Genomic DNA, 21,192 nt, shown 5'->3' with positions numbered 1-21,192 from the left:
GGCTCAATTTCTGAGGGAAGTGGAACTGGGTACAGCATAGGAGCTTAGGACAGAATTATTCTGGTTTTGCTTCATGTTTTGGTCTTGGAACAAACAATTGGGCTTCTGCTCAGTGTTGCCCTGAGACACTTCACTCTGAATTTGTACTGAAGCACTTGACTCTTTGTACAGAAAAGGAAGGTGGTGAGAACATTAGGGTAGTACGTAGGTTAAAATGGCTTTAGAAGGAGATAGAAATTTTTACAGGGAGATATATATGGCCGCACTGTAGGTGTTCAGTCACAGCTTCACAAGCTGACCACGTTTCACCATGCGAGTGTGTCAGGTCAAAGTCTGGAGATGAAGTGGGGTACAGAGCCTGAGCAAGGCTCCAAGATAAATGTCTCTGTGAAACTGACCCCCTGGCGTACCTCACTGGACACTGACCGATCATTCAAGACTATCCCGAAGTGGCTGGCTGCTGTCAGCTAGGTACTGCAAGTACAGAATCACAGAATCGTCCAGGTTGGAAGAGACCTCCAAGATCACCTAGTCCAACCTCTGACCTAACACTAACAAGTCCTGCACTAAACCGTATCACTAAGCTCAACATCTAAACGTCTTTTAAAGACCTTCAGGGATGGTGACTCAACCACTTCCCTGGGCAGCCCATTCCAATGCCTAACAACCTTTTCAGTAAAGAAATTCTTCCTAATATCCAGCCTAATTCCTGCTGGATGGACTGGACTAATACTGAAGTCATTTTTCACATGGTGGTGGGTTACCATGTGCCTCTTACAGTGGCTTTCTCAGCCTCGATAATGGGAGAAAATCAGGGTGGAGAACATGTATGTCCTAAAGCAGGATGTCCCACCTCTCACTCCTGGCACAGAGCAATTTCTGCAGCTCACAGTCCATTTCCATCTGCTGCACCTCCAAGAGGGTCCATAACCTTTTTGTTATGTAATCAAAATGTAGCTGAGCACGAACGAGTGCACAGGACACTTCCAAAGATGTCTGTGTATTGCAACCCAGTGAGAGGACCATGGTTGATGGCAGTTTAACACTGTGTTTAAACATGGTATCATGGTTAAAATAACATTAAAAATATTGTGGAAGTTAGTATAAAAGGCATTACCCAACATTTTTCTTTTTGTTTAAAAGTGATTTGAGTATTCTTGACTCCAGTTGTGAAATGGCATGTGTGTTTCTGACAATAAAAACACTGGGAACTCTTATGTGTGAGTCAAAGTTTAGGTCTTCAGTACTTTTCTGGAGAAAGTGTAAGTTTTGTTTCAGCAGCAAGGCGATCTGAAGTGTGAGGGATGGAAGAATAATGCCTTTTTACAGTCTTGACTTGACAGAGGGGTGTTTTTTTTTTTTTTTTGGAGAACAAGACTGCTGGCTGGGCTGGCAAAAGGCAAGGCAGCTTGCAGAAGGAGGAGGTGGTCACTTCGCACGGTCCTGGTCTGTCCATTGAACTCCAGATCTGTGTTCTTCTGGGGCTGTTGAGACTCTCGGAGAGAAAAGACCAACTCTTCACCCACAGACATTAATTTCTTTCAGCTCTCCCATTCTCTGTGTTCCTCATCCTTCAACTGAAGGCAATGCCTGTGCACTTCACCTGCTCTTTGTATGCTGAGAGCTGTAAAAAAAAATAAAAATAAAATCAGGTTAAATTGCAGCAGTTTGCCGTATTGTTAGGCACATCAGGCTTTCCAGCTAAGTTTTTTTTTATTTTCAAGAGGTGTCTGACTTGCTCCTTCTCCCTTTCCTGGCACCATTGCTCTCAGGGCTCCTGTTTCGGGTCACACCGGGCACTTTGGGCACCTGGGAGTGCAGGGTCAGACCTGCCCTGCTGTATTTGGGACTTCACAGCTATTGCTACAGCGACAGATGAAGAGTTCACGGTTTCTGGGCTGTGACTTTGAGCATTGGAAGTAGCTGAGTTGGGAGGGAGAAAGAGGTCTTTATGAGCCTGCAAATAACCTTCAAAGGTATCAGAGGCAGTCAGGGGAAATAACTTGCCAGCTACATTTCTCACTGTGTAAACATTTTTCTCCTTTCAAGTGTGCTCAAGAGAGGTGCAGGTTGTGGGGAGAGGTAATATCTTTTATTAGACCAAACTGATAGAGGTGGAAAAAAACAGGCTGCCTTTTAGGTACATAAGCCCTTCTTCAGAAGCAGCAGATTTTAAGCAAAGCTGGAAAAGAAGCTGGAAAAATTGCCCCAAGTTTAATTTAATTTATGTTAATCTGTTAAAGGAAAAGGTAACTAGTGTCTGTGGAGCAGAAGGGAGGGTTGGCAAAAAAATCTATGAAAGGTGGTTGTGGGTCAGGGGAGAGAAAACAGTACCTGGCACCTTTGAAGTGGTGAGGAGTTTTGTGGGCAGATGCTATGGAAGAAAATGCATCGTGCCATAAAACCAGACGGCCTCTGAATTTTCTCTTCAATTCTCAGTGGAGCTATAAGCACACAATCTTTTCTTAAATGTTGTTATTTTTGCTCTTTAAGGGTCGAGTCCTTGCTTGCAGGTCCCCTAGAAGCCTCATGAGACTAATATATGAAAACAAATGCGAGATGATAACCGCTTTGTCCAAGAGGCAGCTATTTAGCCCGGTTTATCTCAGAGCAGCTCTGTGCTTTTACAGGAAAGCCCTGAATCTTGCAGCTGTATTCCTGGCCCTGCCTCCCGTCTTCCTGAGGGCTGCAACTGGGAGCCAGCCAGCGCGGGAGTGGGTTCATGGCTAGGGAGCGTTCAGCAGCTGGAGCGGTCAAGGTTGGGTTGAGTTCGTCTTTGGTGCTCTGCAGGGTAAACGCTTGCTCTTTCTGTGACAGAGATTTGTTTATTTAATCTTCGCTGTGCTTTAGATTGCTTTATGAGCATCAATAGCAGGGACCAGGGCACTCGGCTAGTGAACAGCTTGTCGTGTGAGGGCTCTCGTTCCGTCCGTGTTACCTGCGCGTCTCAAGCTGCTTGGCAAGCATGGTCTGCCTTACGGTCCCTGTTCCACAGATAAGTTTAGAGGCACTTGGAAGCGAAGTGATTTACCCTGTTACACTTCCGTCAGTAAGCAAAACACGTCACGGCCTATTCTTTCTCCCTGCGAGCTAATGGCACAGCAACACGTGTGTGTGAATGTGGCCAAATTCCTGCCCCAGAATGGGGTGGCCTTATCCCCCCTGCTGATGGGGAGCAGCCTAGGAGCTAGGGTAGTGAGGTGAACAGATGAAACAGTTAGCAAGCTCTCAGTTAGTTATGGAAGATGACAATGTAGGACTTGAGTGATGATCTTGCTGAGTCAACTGAAAATAAAAATAGTCTAAGGAGAGTAGAGCTGGTAAGAGCTCTTCTTGTGAGGCCCAGCCCTAACATTGCTCCATGCTGGGGACCCATTTAGGACCAGCGTGGCCCTGGCCTCCACTTCAACTGTGCTGACAGCAAAATGGCATCTGCTGAGGGTTGGGGAAGAGTTTAAGGGGTGAATACTTGAAGAGATGTGGGTGGGATTGGCACCCTGGGGTCCCCACAGCACGGGGGCATGGCTGGGCCTGTGTACCCCGCTGCAGCCCTGGGGAGCCATGGCAGCCAGGCCTGAGCTCTGCTGGGGCTGACTGAGCACCACTGTCCTGTGGTGACAGATTGCAGTGTAAGTCAACAAGCACCAGTGAAGCACTGAAAACCCTTCATATCCCTGAAAATGTGTGCATTTTTTATTTTTGAACCATCATACCTCCAACTCCAGGATCTGAGTTGCTAAAGTTGCTGGTTGGATATGAGGGGCAGCGCCCATATCCTTTAGCCCTGCCCTCGTCAGCAAATTTCTCTCCCTCCCTAGATACCACCCAGTTTTAATACAGACATCTGTCCTGTTAACCAAGGGGCATTAAAGGCTGTGGAGCACACACAGTTGGGCCCCACAAGTTACTGCAGGGCCCCTATGGGGTTGAAGGAAGTGGATGCAGGAAGATGGAAGGAGGGGGGAGGCCAGTTCTTTTGCCTGAAGGCTTCTGAAAACCTTGGAATAAACCTCACAAGGGCAAAGGTTTTTGTCCATCCCCATCCTGTCCAGCTTGGACACCCATCACAATACAGCTTTCCTTATCCTATAATGCTGGGGAGCTTGTGTGCCCTCTTGCTAATCAAAACCAACTCATGGCTGTTGGGATGTTGCATGGCTCGTATCTGGGGAAAATGGCTTTTAAGCTGGGTTTCATTGCTGTCTGCATGTGTGGTGACACCTGGGGATGTCTTCTGACAAGCTTGCATGAGGACGGGGCTGCGGAGGAGTGTTACACATAGTGTGAATTTGACTATGCACATTGCTCTCAGGGATGGCTGTTTTGGGAGGGGAGGGTTGTAATGAAATGCAGATGTAGCTCTGCTTTCCCTCCCTGCTGAGCTAAACCAAACACCTTTCAGATCCTGAGTGTTTCTATTACAAGAGTCCACAGTAAATCTCCAGGATGACTGTACATCGGGATTGTGCCACAGCCTTTCACGTTTCTCAAGAAAAACTTACTGTACTATTTGTGGCTTAGCCCCCACAGCTTTTGCACAAGTGGTAAGACTTGCTATGCCATGCCCTCGAAAGGTTTTGGTTTTGGTGTTTGCATCGATCACTTACTGTTTAAGGGCATCGTTCTCACCTTACCTAAACTAATGTGAATTCCCTGTAGCTCTCTGTTTTCCCTGGGGAAATTCAGAAGTCAGTTCAAGTTCTTCATTATCTCACGTAACGTGTCTCAAATATGTTGTAACATAACATATTTATTTGCTAGTTTATTCTCTTCTGCTGTTTTCTGAAGGCTCTTACAGATGTGTTAAGAGCCCAAACACATCCAGTGTAATGTTATTTGTGTTGAATATTTTGGGGACTGGTTTTGCCCTGTCAGTGTGGTGATCAGAATTACTTACGTATGTGATAAATGATTATTAGTAAAACTGTATAAGGTGGTAACTGGTTTAGCTTTTTAAAACGGATTCTTGCCTTTCCCACAAGCCAATTGCTGGCTGCTAAAATCTGTCCTCTTTTGCAGGAGGTGATAAAGGGAAGAGTTGTTTTTGATTCAAATACGTTCTCTGATCTGACTGTGCGCTTTTATCGATAGCTGTATGGGTTACCCAAGGGATAGCTTATGATGGGGATTAGGAGGCAGGGACTCTTAAAACAAGCTTCACCCCCAAGAAAAAGATCTGTGGAATGGTAGTCAGTGCGTGAAAAACACAGGTGTTTTATTGGGCATTTGGCATGATAGACATCTGTAGCTGTTAAATGCCTCAGATGGGTTTGTTTTTATTCTTGGTTGCACTGTAAAAATTTGAAATCCCAAATTTTGTCATCTATGGTGAACAAGTGTTTAGCATCGGTTTGGTAGGTAAAGTATTGGTGGCCTTCAATACCTATCAGATCGTGTAGCTTTTAGCATTGTAATTCCTCAACTAGGATACGTGTTTTCAAGAAACCCCAGCACCTCGCAGTGTTATTTATCTGGGAGAGCGTGTGCGTCTCAAGCTGAAGACGTCAGCGAGCGAACTCCTGCCAAGAAATCCTGCATATCAGAAGGGTCTTTCCTCACTTCCTCCTGTATAATTGCTCTGTGTGACCTGCTGAGCTGTGCCCTGCCCTCAAGGCGTACACGGGTGACCTTGCTATCCCTTGGGTGGGGTTGCAAGAAGGTGAACGACAGCAGGATCCAGCTGCCGGCGAGACTTCGCTGACTTGCAAAGGGAACGTGCCCCACTGGTGTCTGCTGCAACGGATAGCAATCTGGGCTGGGGGAGGGTAATGGGATAATTTTTCTCCTCATCACATACTGAACATTGTTTCAGACAGTAGCAAAACGACTTGTGCATGTGGGTTTCATTTAAATGGAGGATTATCTGTGTCTCTGTCACTGGATGGATGCATGCAGCAGTCTGTTTTCCTGTGGGTCATTTACAGACAGCCCTTCTAAGGGGGGCGAGTCGCAAAATGGTATTTGTAGCTGCCTGTGAGAGCATCTGGTCCCTTCCTTACTTCCTTACAGGCTTTTGATACGGTCCAAGTCAGGGTCTTGAGCTTGTGTTTCCAGCTCGGGAGATCACTGATCTCCCTCCTAGTTTTGTCTGGGACAGTGTTTACTTGGTAATTGATCCCTTCTGCTTTTGCTGTCTTGATATCTCTGCACTTGGTGTCTGTGCAGCTGGTATTTTGTGCGTGGCCTGAATCCTGGTGGCAGGACATATCCACTGATTGTGGTTGTAGGTTCCGAAGAAACCTTAAGGTATGAGTTCTTTGCAAGCGAGGATGCTCTTTCTTTCTCAGTAAGAGGAGATTTTCCCTGTTGGCTTTCGGAGGAAAGGCAGCATTTGTTTTCACAAGAAGGTTCTTTGATACCTCCTTAATAGAGGTTAGTGCTGTCTATTTTCTTGGACCAGGGAAGCCAACCGGGGACCAATATGACCTTGACCTTCTGATAAAGGCAGTGAGCAGTCCAGCTTGCTGTTGGTCCAGTAGATGCGAACTTTTGCTGTAATGCATGGGCAAAGTTTGCTGCTATCCCATGCTCACACACCAAATAGAAATGAAAAGGAGTTGTGGCCATTGAAAGTTGCATCCTACTCTTGTGTTTGCTGTGTGCTCTTTGTAAAGAAATAAAAGGACAACTAGAAAGAGCTGTAGGAATCAGTTAAGATTTACTCTAGCTTAAGAAGCTGTATGTTACCAGTCTATTTAGTTAAATTAAGATGGGTTAAAAGGGGTTGAGATCAGTCTGAATACCTGAGATGAGAAGATTTCTGTTAATAGAGCGGTCTCCAAACACTTCAGATATGAAGTTCTAATGAATGAAGTATGAAGCAATCTACACTCAGACTGGAACTCGGAGAGACATTTGTTACAGTGAGACTATTGAAATTACTGCGTGAACTCTTCAAACTGAGACTTTCTGGACAGCTTTCAGAAAGAGACTTCTGTCTGTTTGATTTGAGGTCAAGATCGTGATACAGATACTGCTAAATGAATTTCTGTGGCCTTTGTATACATCCAGGAAGGCCAGATTGAGTTAAGCCCTTTCGGAATTTAAACTCTACTGATGTATTTAGCCCTGACTGCGGACTTGTGTAGTCTTAGTCAAGACTTTTGTCTGTCTCAGATTCCTGTCCATAAAATGAGGCATAAATAACAGCTCATCTCTCCTCCCATCTGACAACTTAGCCAAAAGTCTGTCCGGGCAGGAGCTGCCCTTTGCAGGGTACTGAGCGATGCTGGGTGGTGAGTCTTGGCTTTCTGGGGTTCTCTTTGGTAAATAAAAAATATCTTATACCAATTCATCCAAAACCAGAGAAAATGAAAGGATGATGTCCTTTGCAGGCCAAAGTTAAGATCATTGATGTTACAGTCATGCGGTTCCATATTTTTCACTCTTTTATTACATTTCAGTATTTTTTCCACAATATGTTCAAAGCCTGTGTTTTGACAGTGCTTTTACTGAAGGTGACAACGTTTCTGTGAGCCTTCCCATCCTCTCTCCATCCCCTCCAAGCCTTCGCTGCGCTCTTCCCGGGGATGTCCCCGGTGGTTGCATCGCCTTGCTGAGAGGTGGATGCTGGCGGGGGCAGGCGCCGCTGGAATTTACACGGGCACGGCTGCCGAATGGGGTGAGCACCACCACGGCTGCGAAAAGCACAGTGGGATCTTTAGTGACCGCAAGCGGTCACGGCTGTGGTTTTACGCCGGATCCGAGCAGAAGTGTGTGTGACAGCGTGCGGCCCCTTAGCTGCCCGCTCCAGCCTGCCTTAGTAATGACTCAAAGACGCTACTCGGCCCTTCTGCAACACCCAGGACTTTTCCCTAATTTTTCCCAGCCCAAACTCTGCCTGGTGGGCGAGAGAGGCTGAAATCAGAGCTCGTCCCGTTTTACAAGACTCTGCTTTTTCATCCAGCCGGTGCCTTTTTTTTTTTTTTTTTTTGCACTGTTGATGGAAGCAGCTTCATGGAACTACCGTAGGCTGCGTCTTAGTAATGACCTATTAGCGAAGCCAACAACAACAGCACTGTCTAGACCATCTGAACACAGCTAAATTATTCCTTTGTCCCTTCTTGATTTGCTTTCTCTCCTGATTTTTGGGTTGTTTTGGGTGGTCTGTGTTGACCTTCAGACTCGTTGTTTCTCCCATGCCTTATTTTATTATTATTTTTTTTTTCTCTCTTTTTTTTTTTTTTGTTCAGCACTAAGCTGCTGTACTAAGACTGAAACTCCAGGTTCCTCTCTGCTGCACACACGCTGGAACCGAAGCCGTGCAGCAGCACCGGAAACGTGTCTCTGAAGGGCAGAGAGATGTGTCACGCTGTGGCTTTCTGGTTTTACTTCGTACTTGATTTTTCCAAGTGCTTAGTGCCCTAGATTCACATTGGTAGTGCCTGGGACCTGTGAGTCTTAAGGTCTTACTGAGTGGAAAACGTGATGAGAGGAGGAGGTGCTCCAGTTTTGATACAAGATCTCACCAAAGTGGGTCAGTGTGCTTTTATTCAAGTTTAAGACCAACCCTCCCGTGTCACTGCAGCTGTGCTGGTCATTGCTCCCTGGGAGTGCTCATCTGACTTCTCTCCTCTACGTAACGCCAAACCTTTAGGGAATTATCTTTGAGACCTCCAGACCTCCGTTATACTTGGCTGGAAGTGGCCCTCGGGTGGGCTGGTGGCGTGATCGAACGAGCTTTGTCACAGGAAGCTGATTAAAAAGGGCAAAATTGAGGGGTTGGTGGGAAGTAGAGAATAAAGAAATGAAACTGCTAATAAGGGAAATGTCTGGAAGGAAAGAAAGGGCTGGGGGTGGAAGAAGAGACAGTGGGGATGAAGGGACAGTGTCAAACACAATTGATTTTTACGTTTCGTTTTTGCCGTGGGTGTAATCAGCTTTTCTTTGTCCTGGTCTTCCTTGGAAGAAATAATTCCTGCTTACATGTCGTGCTGGGTAGAGAGAAGGCTCCGTTTCACCAGCAATTCATCCTTCAACCTACAGCACTGCTAAGTGAACTCGTACAAAATGGTGCAAGCTGAGCCGGTAGGTTGTTCAGGAGCAAGAACCTGCTCACGTTGCGCAAAGAAAGTGGTTTTTCTGGAGTCCCTGAGTGCGTCTGAGCTCTGCCGAGTACTTCAGGGGTGTTGTGCAACTCGCAGCTGCTCTGCTCTGGAGCTGCGGCGAAGCCTGGGAAGATGTCTGCTGCGTAGCCTCAGTGCTACAGGAGGCTTCTCAGGAGGTCCTGCTAGTGCTGGAGCAGGAAAACCCGATCTCGTGTGACCCTCAGGCACGGCATTCCTGCTTTTTCCCCAGCATTTTCCCCCAAGGAGAGCCGTCCATCCTGCACCTCACACGAACCAAGCCGACCGGAGAGCGAGCAGCCTGCGCCGCCCCTTTCGCTTCAGAGGCTTGGGAGTGGCATTTGGATTTAATTAGGCAGCGAGCTGCTTGCTTGAATTTGGACTGAACTGGCTGAGCTGGCTGCTCGTTTCCATGGAACAAAGTTCTCCACCCTTCCAGGGAGTCAGCTCGGAGACCCCAAGAGCTGGAATAAGGATGGGCAAGAGGCTTAGTCTGGAAAGCATCAGTCCCTGTGCAAAGCTGTCAGAAAGAGGACTGCGAAGCGTCGGTTTTGCAACCGATGATGCAAATCGTGCTCCTGCTCCGAGGTTACCTTGGAGCATGGCGTGGGGTTTTTTTCACTTTATTTTTTATTTATTTTTGAACACTTGAGGCTTCAGCAGTAGTCCCTCTGAAATGTCAGCTTTTGGACTAAAGGCGCATGTTTTTTCAAGGAATAACGTGTTTCTGCTGGTGCTTAAGTAGGGTGCTCTGACACATAGATGTTTCATGCTTCGGTGGCAGAAGACAGGCTTTCTTGCTAGTACAGAAAGAAATTTTCTTGTTTTGTTTTGTACTAGTGTTCCATGATGGCATGGGTGTGTGTTTTCTGGTTTATGACAAGTGACACTTAGGTTTTTATTATGAAAGAAAAATGCTCTCATGCTCTTCAGAATCCTCTTCAGCATCGGCTTTTTAGTCGATGGCAGAAGAAAGGCGCTGAGTTGGCAGCCTAAATATTAGAAATCTCTTCTCTTTTGTCCTTTTTTTCTTCTAGTACCTGATTCAGGACAGCTAGGGCCCCACTTTGCACTCCTGGTTGTAGGCTGAGAAAGTCGGTGGTTGGGTGTTTCTGGGTTTCTGCTAGATTTAAGCAGTTACCGAAAGTGAGTGGATGCTTCTTGCTTTGGTGTGCGAGGAAGGACGCAGAAGGACACTTCTGGCCGAGGTGTTTAGCCCGACTTCCTGAGGAAATGAGGCTTTCAGTCGTGCAGGTGAGGCTGCAGCACCAGGAATTTTGCAGTGATAGGATCCACTTCAGCTCAGAGATCTCTCTTTTTCGATGGCTTTGTTGATGCCGTGGGCTTGTCCTACGTGTCCTAGCTAAAATATAGTTTGCGCTGTCGCTCTCTGCTGCACATTTAATCCCCAGTGGTGCCCACAGGATGTGGTGGGCGCTCTCTGGGACGTGGTCCGTGGGCCAGCAGGGTTTGGGCCATCTCTGGAGGCTGTCAGCTCTTTTCTTTGGGCTTGGGAGGAGCGGAGGGAGCAGCTGCGACAGTCGCTCCAGAACACTTTGATGTTACTGTGTCCCCGTTTGTTGGTGTCTTATCATCGTTACTCATATTTTTATAGCTATTACCGTGATCTCCAGCAACCCCTGCTGCGTCCCTCTTCAGGCCAGGCGGCGCAGGCTCAGGGAAATCCTAGACTACCCTCGCAGGGCACCACCGGTGGATCGCGCAGAGCTGCGACTCCTCGCAGGTGCTGCCAGGAATATTCGGGGCCGGGCAGAGGAGGGAGGACAGCGGTGAGCGGCGTGGCCGTGCTCACAGAAGCCCAGCTCTGCCACTGCCTGCTGAAGCCCCGTGTCCCTGTGACATTAGGGACTGCGTTTTGTGTCATCGTGCTCAGGAAACTTTTGTTGTCACTCGGGTTGGAAAAAAAAAGGGGTGAGGGGCATTTTAGAGATGACAGCTAGCTTTGGTGGAAAATTCCTGGAGGGCGGTGTGTAGGTTTTTTGTTTTTGTGCGTGGCGTTTTTTTTCATTCGTCCCTCCCCCATTCTCTTCCCCCTCCACAAAATAAGTTTTTTTTTTCTTCTCTTTTTGTGTTGTTTTTTTTTCCTACTACAAAATCTGTCTGGAAAACTAGGCTTGTCCCCAGGGGTCCCTTTTTTCAACAACAACAGAAAGTAGGAAAATTCTAGTTCTTTTGTTTCTCCTTTTTTTTTTTTTCCCTGAACTAGCAATAAACCTTCTCATAAACTTTCTCATTTTCTTGAGTGCTTTATTGTAGCATCCCAGGTTGTGTTCCCTGCCGCCCCTCCCGAAAAACATATCCACGTGCTCACTGAGCAGGGAAATGTGGAAGGGGCAAGGAACCGTACTGTTAAGTACTTCATATATACATATTAAATATATAATAAATAAAATAATAAATGTAATATTAAATATATATTGATGCATTGACTACAAGAAAAATAAGATTTTTGAGCTTTAGAAGAAATACCAGATTTTCAACATTTCCCCCCCTTTTTCCCCCTTACTTTAGTGAGGTGGCTCTGGGTACCCGGCATGCATGAGAAGCCTTTTTCTTAAACCCTTTTTGTCACAGCTTCAGTCCTGATGTGACCCGGCCACACATGACACAGGAGGAACAGAAAAAGAGGAGGTGGTGCTGTGTCTGAGCGTGAAGATCCACGGCGTATACATCCCTGGGGAAAGAACCTCCGTGTTTGGGTCCAGCCCCACGCCATTTCATGCAGGTTTTTGTCATCTTCCGCCTGCTCGCAGACCTGGAGTTAAATGTACACGCAGCTTGGCGTAGGGGTGGCTCGGGTCCTGGAGACGCTTGGTTTTCCACAAAACGCGGTAGCTGTATTTGTATTTATCCAGTAACAGCTGCATGAACTTAATATCCGCCCCTCCTGACTGTATCACGAGCATGGCAGCACGCACAGCGTGCTGTGCCCTAGGTCTAGATCGGTCTTTTAGTGCCTGTGGTTTGTATTTTGCAACGCAGTAGTTTATAGCTGCTTTAGGAAGTCATGCCTGTAGATGTAGAAGTGTTGAAAAGGGAGAGACTGGTTTCATATCAGATGGGTCCATCAAAAGCCTTTTGTTACTGCAGAAATCAGAAATACCGTGTGCCCTCTCAGTGTGTCTCCCTTCTGTCCTGGATAGTTGGGTTTGTTGCCTCTTCTGACAGGTTTCTTGTCCGCTCCCCTGGTTTCTCGCTGGCTCTAGGTTTGAAAGTCAGTTGTGGCCCTTGAGTGTCTTTAATGAAGAGGGAGGGAAGGAGGAGATGAAGCTGGGTTGTGCTCCGTCACCTGCTGCGTGAGCTTTTTGGGTCCGGAAAGATTGCTGTCCTACAGAGCGCCACCTTACAACCTGGATCCAGCCCCACCAAATACCACATCTAGCCTATGGGTCCCACTCTAAAGGGCCCCGTGGGCAGCAAATGTGGCTCTTCTGGGGATCTGTGTCTTCTGTGATGAAGAAACTTTCATTTCCTACACACGATGGGCTGGGAGGGGCCGTGGTGTGTAATCTTAGAATGCCTCCCTCGACAGGAAGGCTGCACATCATGACTTCGGACCCATTTGGGTTGAAAGATTGCATATACGATGCTGTATTTTTACTCCCTGTTTTCAGGGGTGAGGTTACCTTCTGTGCTTCAGTTGTCTTTTCTTCTTTTGCAGATGAAGAAGAAGCTCTGAATTCTATTATGAAGGATTTGGCAGCGTTGGGCAAATGTGGGGGGCTGCTGGACAACAACAGGAATAAAAACAGCGTCCACTCCAGCAAACAGGTAAGGCGTTGCTTGAGTCCACCCCAAACTGTAGTAGACTGAAGAGGGGAGCATAGTGCTCACCAGGCCAGGAACACAGAGTTTAAATGTTAGAGATGAAGTTAACAAGTGCTGTAGGAGCTCAGCACATCAGAAATAAAATAATTTTACCACGGCATAAGCTTTAGGATCTCTCTTTGAAGAGTTACAAAGAAGCTACAGGCAGCCCCGTATCACAGAGGGACAATGGAGGGCCAGAGGGTCAAAATTATGCTCCAAATTATTCCTAAATATTGAGACAGAGCCTGAAACTGGTTTTAAATCTCAAATTCCACCCCAAGGCTCTTCTTTCTCTTAGCACTGAATTTAGTAGAATTTGTTACAAGCACTGCAGCTTTAAGAGTTAGATTAGTCAAATGTTTTCTATTGACGGTGTTGATGAAATACAATATTTATCACACGCACATTTTACTTCAGATATTTTAAAGATGGACTGCCAACTTTGAGCTGTAGACACCCAGGCTCTTTGGGGAGGAATAATGTCATTCTTATATAAAGTGTTTAAATATTAATTACTGGTGTTTATCTTTATGCGCCTAAAACAAAACGTTTTGGCCCTGTCGCGTGCTCAGAGTTGATTTAGTGAGCAAAAACCTTGTCCCTTGAGCAATGTTAGAAGTTATTTGCTGACATTGATATAATATGTAATAGCTAAAGGGGATTTAGTAGACGATTTGCATAAGGAACAAATAGCATGCAAAACTAAAGTTGTGAAGAAAATTCAGTCATCAAAATACCAAGACAAAAAAAAAAGGGGGGGGGGGGAATAATTAGGGGTGCTGGGAAGCTGCTGGAGGAGTATGCAAGCAAATCCACTTGGAATTCCTCTTCTAATGCTATGGCTTAGAGTAAGCTTGTAATCGACATCACAACTGCTGAATGCCTAGCAAGGAAGAAACCAAATTGTCGTTTACAGTTGTCGTGCCTATTTTAATGGCATTTGTGCTGCTAACAAAAAACTCTGAGTGTAGAGGAAGAAAATCCTTTTCCCAAATCCCTCCAGACTTCCTAGACACACGCAGACGAAAACACACGCACACGTAGCATGTCTGTTTTAAAGTGTGTCCTGGCGGTAGCAGCTGTCCAAGTTGAATCACTGGAGTTGTGTTCAGCTCACGCTGAAATAAATCCAAGATGTTTACAGAACTGACCGGAGAAATTCGGAGCTGGCTCTGCAGCTGCAGGCAAAGCAGACAATCCAGCGCGGCTTTGGATGGCTCTGAGGGTAGCATTTTCTGCAAGTTGATGGGTGGGGACCATACCAAGCCATCTCAGGATGCTTGCAGGACAGCAAAACTTTTTAGACTTCTCTTAAATGCCGTGTTTGTTTCCTCACAATGGGAGAAAATTCCTGCTGTTATTTTTGAAAACTATAGCTACTGCAGATGTATGGTTAACCAGATAGTTAGTGAAAAATGAGGAAAATAATAGTTTTCATTGTGTGAGCTGTTAACAACAAAGGTTTCATAAAGATGAATTCTTGCAAACAAGTTTGTATCCGCAGCCCATCCACTCCATATCCTCATTTATACCTCGCTAATAGGGTCACGTTGTGCTCTGCTATCAGCTTTAGAATTGCTGGCTGCCACATGCATTTAGTCTTATCGTGTTAGGAATCCAACTGTTCTTCCCAATTGCAACACGGGTGCTTGGAAAAGCATTTCCTCCTTTATCGTTTTTCTTTTTATCCATAAGCGGATCGGCTGTAGCTGCCTGCTCAGAATTACTCAGAGCTCTCCGATGGAGGAGGCACAAGTAGTCAGCATCCCGCACCCCTCGCACATCCGGGGCTGAAGATTCAGACCAACAGGCCCCACGAGATGAAGGGCGTTGGAGTATGTCGAATTGTTGCTTCACTTAATTGGACTAGCTGGAACAAGTCTGGCTCGCGGGACGATGGGAGTCTAGTCTGCGAGGTGGGGAGTGGCCAAAGTAGGTGGAATTAGCGGGGACTTGGTTCATGTTTGCAACTCAGAAACTTTTAATTGACTTGTTTGGGTCTTTTTTTTTTTGTTTTAGAATCTGATGGCAGGAGCTAGGAGGAAATTGTTTTAGAAATGTCATGCCTGTGATTTGTTGTTCCTCTGGTACTTGGTGTTCCCACTTTTTTTTACGATGAAGTTGGCCGATTTGGGCTGAACGATGCAATGCACATTCTCCTTTCTTGGACAGGGGATGAGGCACGGGGCATTTAGATGCTCAATTCTCCTCTTGGGATTCTCTTTGTAGGTGTCTGTTATGAGGCCCTGTAGCAGCATTCTCACACTGAAATACGTGGGTCTGGACGTTAAGTTCTTAGCTTAAAAAACAAAAGTTATTTTTTTCTGTGGAAGAATGCTTTTCTGAGGCATGGGAATCCTTCAGTCGTTGTTCCAAATTTCCGCTGAAAAACACTTTAGGCCAGAATATGTTGACTAACCGTCTTGTCCCTCTGTGACTTGCAGCATTTTTTTTGGTCCACAAAGAAATGCAACCAAAATGCTACCTCATCCCTGTCTCTTGGAGGGGTTCCTTAGTGCTCTCTTGACAGGAGATGAAATCTGGAGCCTGCCAGATCGTATTGCTGATAGGACTGGGCCACACAAGAAAGTAGTCTGTGGTGGTGTGTGCTACACAGTATTTCTTCCCAAAGATAATGACAGTTTTTCCTTTAGATTGTTTTATGGAATGAACTTCTCCTAAGGCAAATTGCTTAAAAATCTTTCTTTTTTTAGTTGGCTTTCCTTACAAATGAGTTTCTGGACTAAGGCTGAGTTTCTGGATGTCTAATGCTCCGTGGTAGAACAAGCTGGAAATGAGACTAGCAATATGTGATGAATGATGCAAACGAGTTCCATCCCTTAGATTGCCCAGGAAGCTGGCAGCAGATGGGATAGCTGAACTTGAGTCTCCCAGGACCAGGTCAGGTGTGGCAACCACTTTGTATGATGCCTTTCTGCCTTGTGAGAAAACAGGGTAGAGGGTCAGAGGCTGACACCGTTTTCCTTCCACGTGTGAGCCCCAATCTTTAAATGGAATTGTTTCTTGGGAACACAGAGATCTTCCTAACGTTATTCCCAGTGCATCCTCTGCTCTGTTATTCCTCCGTTATTCCTTTTATCCGTCCTTTATTCCTAGCGTGTCCTCTGGCGTGGCTGGAAGGAGTCCTTTCAGGCAGTCTTCTGGACTGAACAAACAGAGGCAGTTTATAGCAGTTGCTCTGTTCTTACGTGATGTGAGAGAGGGGCAGGAGGAAATGGCAGCATAAAGATGTGCATTGTGATCCCTAATGAAAAAGATGAGTGGGATAAGAAGGGAAACCACAAAGAATTAGAAACCCCAAACAGTGGGGGAGAAAGAAGCAATTATTATAAAACTTCTTTTGCATCTGTCTGTTTATATGCACATCCATTTAATTATATAAATAGCACTTGGCAACCAGCAGGACGAGGCCGGTTGTCAGTGCTGTGCTTCAGTCTAATGACGAGGCATTGGCGTGGGCCTCTATCACAGCTGATGACAGCTAGCAATTCCTCTGCCACGTTAATTTTGATTGTGAGTTCTCCCATGGCAATAAAGGCCAATATTTGTCGGGAACATTTCCCCGTGCAGAGCAAGTGTCAGACTGACCTAAAAGTTGTTCTTTTAGTAAATTACGTCTGGACTCTCTTTCCTTTGGCAAGTTGAATGCAGGATAAGGCTTGCTCATAGCTGGGATAAAATATAGCTCATGTTCTAGGGCTCTCTGTAGGTTTTCAAGCAGCCTAAAAAGGAATTTGGCTTTATCACCTCAGTTTTATTGTTGGGGAACATAATGGGGGTCCATAAATAGCACCTTGAAGATGAGAGTTGCTATGAAGAGAGCTGCGGGGTCTTCCCACACCATGGGGGCAGAAGCAAGAGACCAAGAGGGGAATAGCATCGGCTGGGAGAGGCTTGGCTGGATCTGGCAAAGGCAGTGAAGTCCCAAGGATTTGGGGAGGAGGCTTCCCCTTGGCTGCTGTGGAGCTGACTTGGGTGCTACAAGGTAACACCCAGCAGAAATCCTACTGGGAAAAAGCTATTCCCTGCCAGGTAGGTGGTTGTGGATGGACATCTTGAAATCTGTGATTTGTGCTGCTGCATAAAACAAAAATATCTGTAAGAAGGAGCAGCAAACCCTCTAGACATAATCTTTCCGCTGGCCTCAGGGGCTCACTTGCTGGTCTTTCTTATTTGGAGGAAGAAAGCTGTAAGGATTCGGGGGGACCAGGCTATCTCGTAGCTCCCACCCACCAGGAGGAGAAGGGGGCAATCCCAGACAAAACCCTTTCTGTCGGCTTGCTGAACAACCCGAAGCGCGTGGGGGTACTGTGTGGATAATTCCTAATGACGCGGATTAGTCATCTCCTATTGTGGTTTAGGGACACGGTCCAGCTGTCTGGCTTGTAACGTACGTCCCGTTGCTAAAAGCAGGGGTGAGCACAGGACTAATCCAAACAATATGCTTGTTGGGGAGGTAGAGAAGTCCCCTTGGCCTGGCTCTCCGGTGCTTATTTTTCTTGGCTGAAGCCAGAAGTTGAGGAGAAAACCCACCTTTTTGTGGCTTTGTATGAAAGAGTAACTAAATCTCCAGTACTTGAATGCCACAGTGCTCTGTGGGGTTTTCTCATTGTTTCCTAAGCCAACAAGTAGAAAATGAAAGAGTTGAAAATGTTTTACCCTCCAGCATGCAGAAATAGATCTCTTTCATTGCCCTTATTTTACCCAATGTTACCCAGAGGGGAAACTGAGGCGAAGTAGGTGTCATGGTTGGGTAAGAGCAAAACTGGAATGACCCTCTTTGTTCATTCTGGGTTCAGACCAGGATACCATTAGCTGAATTTGAGAAGAGAAGAGGAGAGACCACGATGAGGGGAGTCTTGAATTTGAACTTAACCCTGGCTGAGGACTTTGCAGGATGGCAATTTTTGGTGCTTCAGCTCTTGGTGCCGTGCTGATACACTGGCAGGGGTGTCTTGCTGGGTGTCTGCTGGCAGGACTGGTCATCCCTTCCCTATCCGTGGTGATGTAGCCAGGATGGCCCTGTGTGGTCGGATGTCTTCTACCAGTATGGTGTTGCCCAGTTTGGGCCTGTGCCCCCAGTCTGGTCACCCCTCTGCGTAGACAGAGGCTGAGGGTGCTCAGCACCTCCTGTTCCTCCGAAGCCGTTTCCATTTTAGGCCCTGCTACGTGTTTTGCTTCTCTCTGTGTGTGCTTTTATTACAAACAGCAGTCGGCTCTTCAGGGATCTCTAGCAGATCATGATTCACCTCGTTTGGAAGTGCTTTTTCCATTTTTCCGACATCTCGCTTAATCCGAACCAGCTCGCTCTGGTTCCCCGGTGTATCGGAGGGCTCCACGGGCAGCTGAGCTCACCCCATGTCCCCCACCGAGCCCCTGCTCAAGGGCTGTGCTGGAGGAGACCTTTCCCCCTCGCCACCATCGCGTTCCCCTTCACCCTGATCCCAAGCACGTAGCTGCAGCCCTGTCAGTGCTCGGAGGCTGTAGGGCTTTTCCTCTTTTAGTGAAATTAGAAGTTTTAAGGAAGGAGCTAAAAATACCTTCTAGAAAGCCTGGAAAGATGGTGATGTATTTGTGGCCGCTGCAGTGGCTTTGCTTTTCCTTTCCGAGGCAGATGGCAAGAACGAGTAAAACACCAGAAGCCATTTGTTAACGAGGCTGGAGGAAATGCCAGTACAAGTATCTCGGGGAAGAAATTATTCCAGAAACGAAGGGAATTACTGTGGTATTTCCTGTCAGTGTTGTCGCTGGTTTTGTTTGTGTCGCAGCAGGGCCTCAAGGCGCCATTTGAGACTCGGGCTCCCCGGTGCCACGTCGTACGAGAACACGATGCTCGCTGAAGTACGTGCAGCCCAGGAGACCAAAGGTCTAAATTTTGGACCTGGCTGCTCTACTTCATCACCTCATGTCCTAGCACCACGGTGTCCCCTGCTTGCTTTCGAAGTTCTCCATGAAACCATAGCAGACATCTACTGCAGCTTGGTGTGAGGGCCGATTCCTCACAGCACGGCCTTACCCTCGCTGCTGTATTTAACACACGCCCTTCTTAGACATCTCTGCCTCTTCGCCTTTACCAACTGATGGCCTTCTGATTGTGGGGCAGAAAGAGTCTGTCATTAACCTCATTTGACATCTGACGGCAGGGAGGCTTAGGCAGGACGAGTAGTGCGGCCTGGGTTGTGCAAGGAAGAGTTGCTCTTGTCATAATTCCTCACAAAATTACAAAAGCAAGGGGGGCCCAGCAGCCTGCACAACCGGTGCCTCTTCCGCCTCAATGCCCTCATGTCGTGTTGAGGTCCTTACAGAAAAGATGCTAATTCTGCCTCCTTTTCGTCACGTGTCTGAAGCGCTGGATGCAGGCTTGTGTGAGGTTTAACTCCAGCGCTTGGCGTTGCCCCAGGCTCCCTGTGTGATCTCAAACAAGTTGCTCCAAACCAGATTTCCATGGGTGTAAAAAATCACAGCCCGCTCCAGCATTTAGGAAGTGCTTTGCATCCTCCTGGGACTTCCTAGCGCTTTGGGCACTGCCCATTTTTTTTAAAGGAAAAAAGTATTTGTTGCTGGTGGCAGTGATGAATTCAGCTTTAGCAATGAGTCAAAAACATGAGCAAGCCAAGGGAAAACTGCAAAATAGCTGTAACCAACTCCTCAGAATACATATACATATAAACATATATGTATTTCCCCTCTTCAAAATGCTTACATGTGTGAGATCTTGATTGCCTTGAGGGAGGGAAGAGCTTAGTGGTTTTTACATCAGCCAAAAAACTAATAATCTCATTAACAAACGAAGTGGGTTTTCATTCCTCTGATGCAGCCAGTGTGTTCACTGCTTTGCTCAGAAAAAGAGCGGAGCAATGTGGGGCAGCTGGCGTACTTCTGTTGGCTTCGGGCCATAGCACATCAGCCCTGTTGTTGATGTGGAAGAAAAGGATGCGGCAGGGTCGTGGCTCTTTTTTTTCCTTTTCTTCTCTCTCTGGAGCTTTACACAAGTGTTTTGACGTTTCCCAGCCACAAGCTGTTTTTTAAAACTTATTTGTCTGCGGAATTTGTTTTGCTCAGCACAAACACGCCGTGTGTGCTCCATCCCAGCTCAGTGCAGCTTTCAGGTCTGCGCTGAAAGTGAAACCTGTGTTTTGAAAGGTTTCCTGCAGTGAGGCTGGAGCTGCGTGAGCTTTTCCCCTTACACGTCCTGCTCTTTTGTAAGGAGAAACCTCGAAAGTTCCTTGTCCTGATTTTTCTCTTGTTTAGGAAAAGGACTCTACAGGGTTGCATGCTGTGAATCCACTCTGGCTGATTTGCTTCCAGCATCCAGGAGAGGTGAATTAGCCAGGCCCTGTTCAGATGAAATATCTGAATATTTTATTCAGATAAATTAAATAAAAAATAGCATGAGAGCCCATTTCTCTCTTTTTATTTATTTATTTTATTTATTTATTTTTTATTTTTCTTTTCCAAACTGATAATCAAAATTGGCAATGCCACACATATTTGGCTGTCTCTCAAGAGTGATTTGGACCTTCAACGTTGGTCTGTTGTGGTCATCTTTTCTTTTCAATTTTGGACTGTTTTGTCCAAAAATACCTGGATTGGTATTTTTATGGTTTGGGCCTGGTTCTAGAAGCAAACCTAGAGTTTGTCCAAACATCGTGGGTCTGGAGAACTGGCTGCAGACACCAAGGTGATGTGAGTGCCTGTAATGCTGCTGAAAAGCCCCATTTTGTGACGGTCCCAGGACTAATTCTGCCAGTCCTGTTTGGAAATGCCACAAGCAGAGCTAAAAAGGATGTGTTCCAGGTGATGCAGTGTGCTACCCTCTACCTGCCAGGGTTTTTAAGCTTTTTGACTGAGTCTCCTCTAGGCTGAGCTTCCTGAACTTTGTTGGGTGTTTGCAGAGCTCAGGGAGCTGCCCATTTAAAAATAAACCTAAGGACACCCAGCGAGCTCATTTTCCTCATTAGAGTCAAAGCTGTTTTGCTGCAGCTCTGCTTTCCCTCTGAGAGGATGGAAAGTGTGCCTTCATGCGCTGGAAATCCAGGGTTAGAGATAAGGCCCTCGCTCAGGAAGGGCTGTCATCCACCCAGTCAGGGATTATCCCTGGTGGTGAGGGACCGAGTCCTCCCTGGGGTTGTACTTTTGAAGGAGGTGGCGAGTGCTTTTTTCAGGAAGAAAGCCTTTTTGGGGGGAGGCTTGTGTGGATTAGTGGGAGCAGAGCCCTGGTTAACTGGGGTGACAACGTGGTCTGGGAAGTAAAAGGGTTTTTGATCTGCCTCGG

The 21,192-nt window shown here is 46.6% G+C and overlaps 1 protein-coding gene across 3 annotated transcripts in view; it reads left to right on the top strand.

Annotated features, from left to right (window-relative positions):
* The window catches only part of LOC106036842 (mitogen-activated protein kinase kinase kinase 3-like), a 76,243-nt gene that overhangs the window by 24,590 nt on the left and 30,461 nt on the right, over positions 1 to 21,192 (top strand). For all 3 annotated transcript variants that reach the window (XM_066991411.1, XM_066991410.1, XM_066991412.1), the window contains one exon: positions 12,748 to 12,857. In XM_066991411.1, coding sequence (XP_066847512.1) covers positions 12,748 to 12,857 — 110 coding nt within the window. The remainder of the gene's footprint in view (positions 1 to 12,747; positions 12,858 to 21,192) is intronic.

This window comes from Anser cygnoides, chromosome 2 (genome assembly GCF_040182565.1).
Source record: "Anser cygnoides isolate HZ-2024a breed goose chromosome 2, Taihu_goose_T2T_genome, whole genome shotgun sequence".
In the NCBI taxonomy this organism is placed as follows: Eukaryota; Metazoa; Chordata; class Aves; order Anseriformes; family Anatidae; genus Anser; species Anser cygnoides.
Note: the sequence above shows the minus strand (reverse complement) of the source record. Positions and strands in the feature narration are given on the sequence as shown.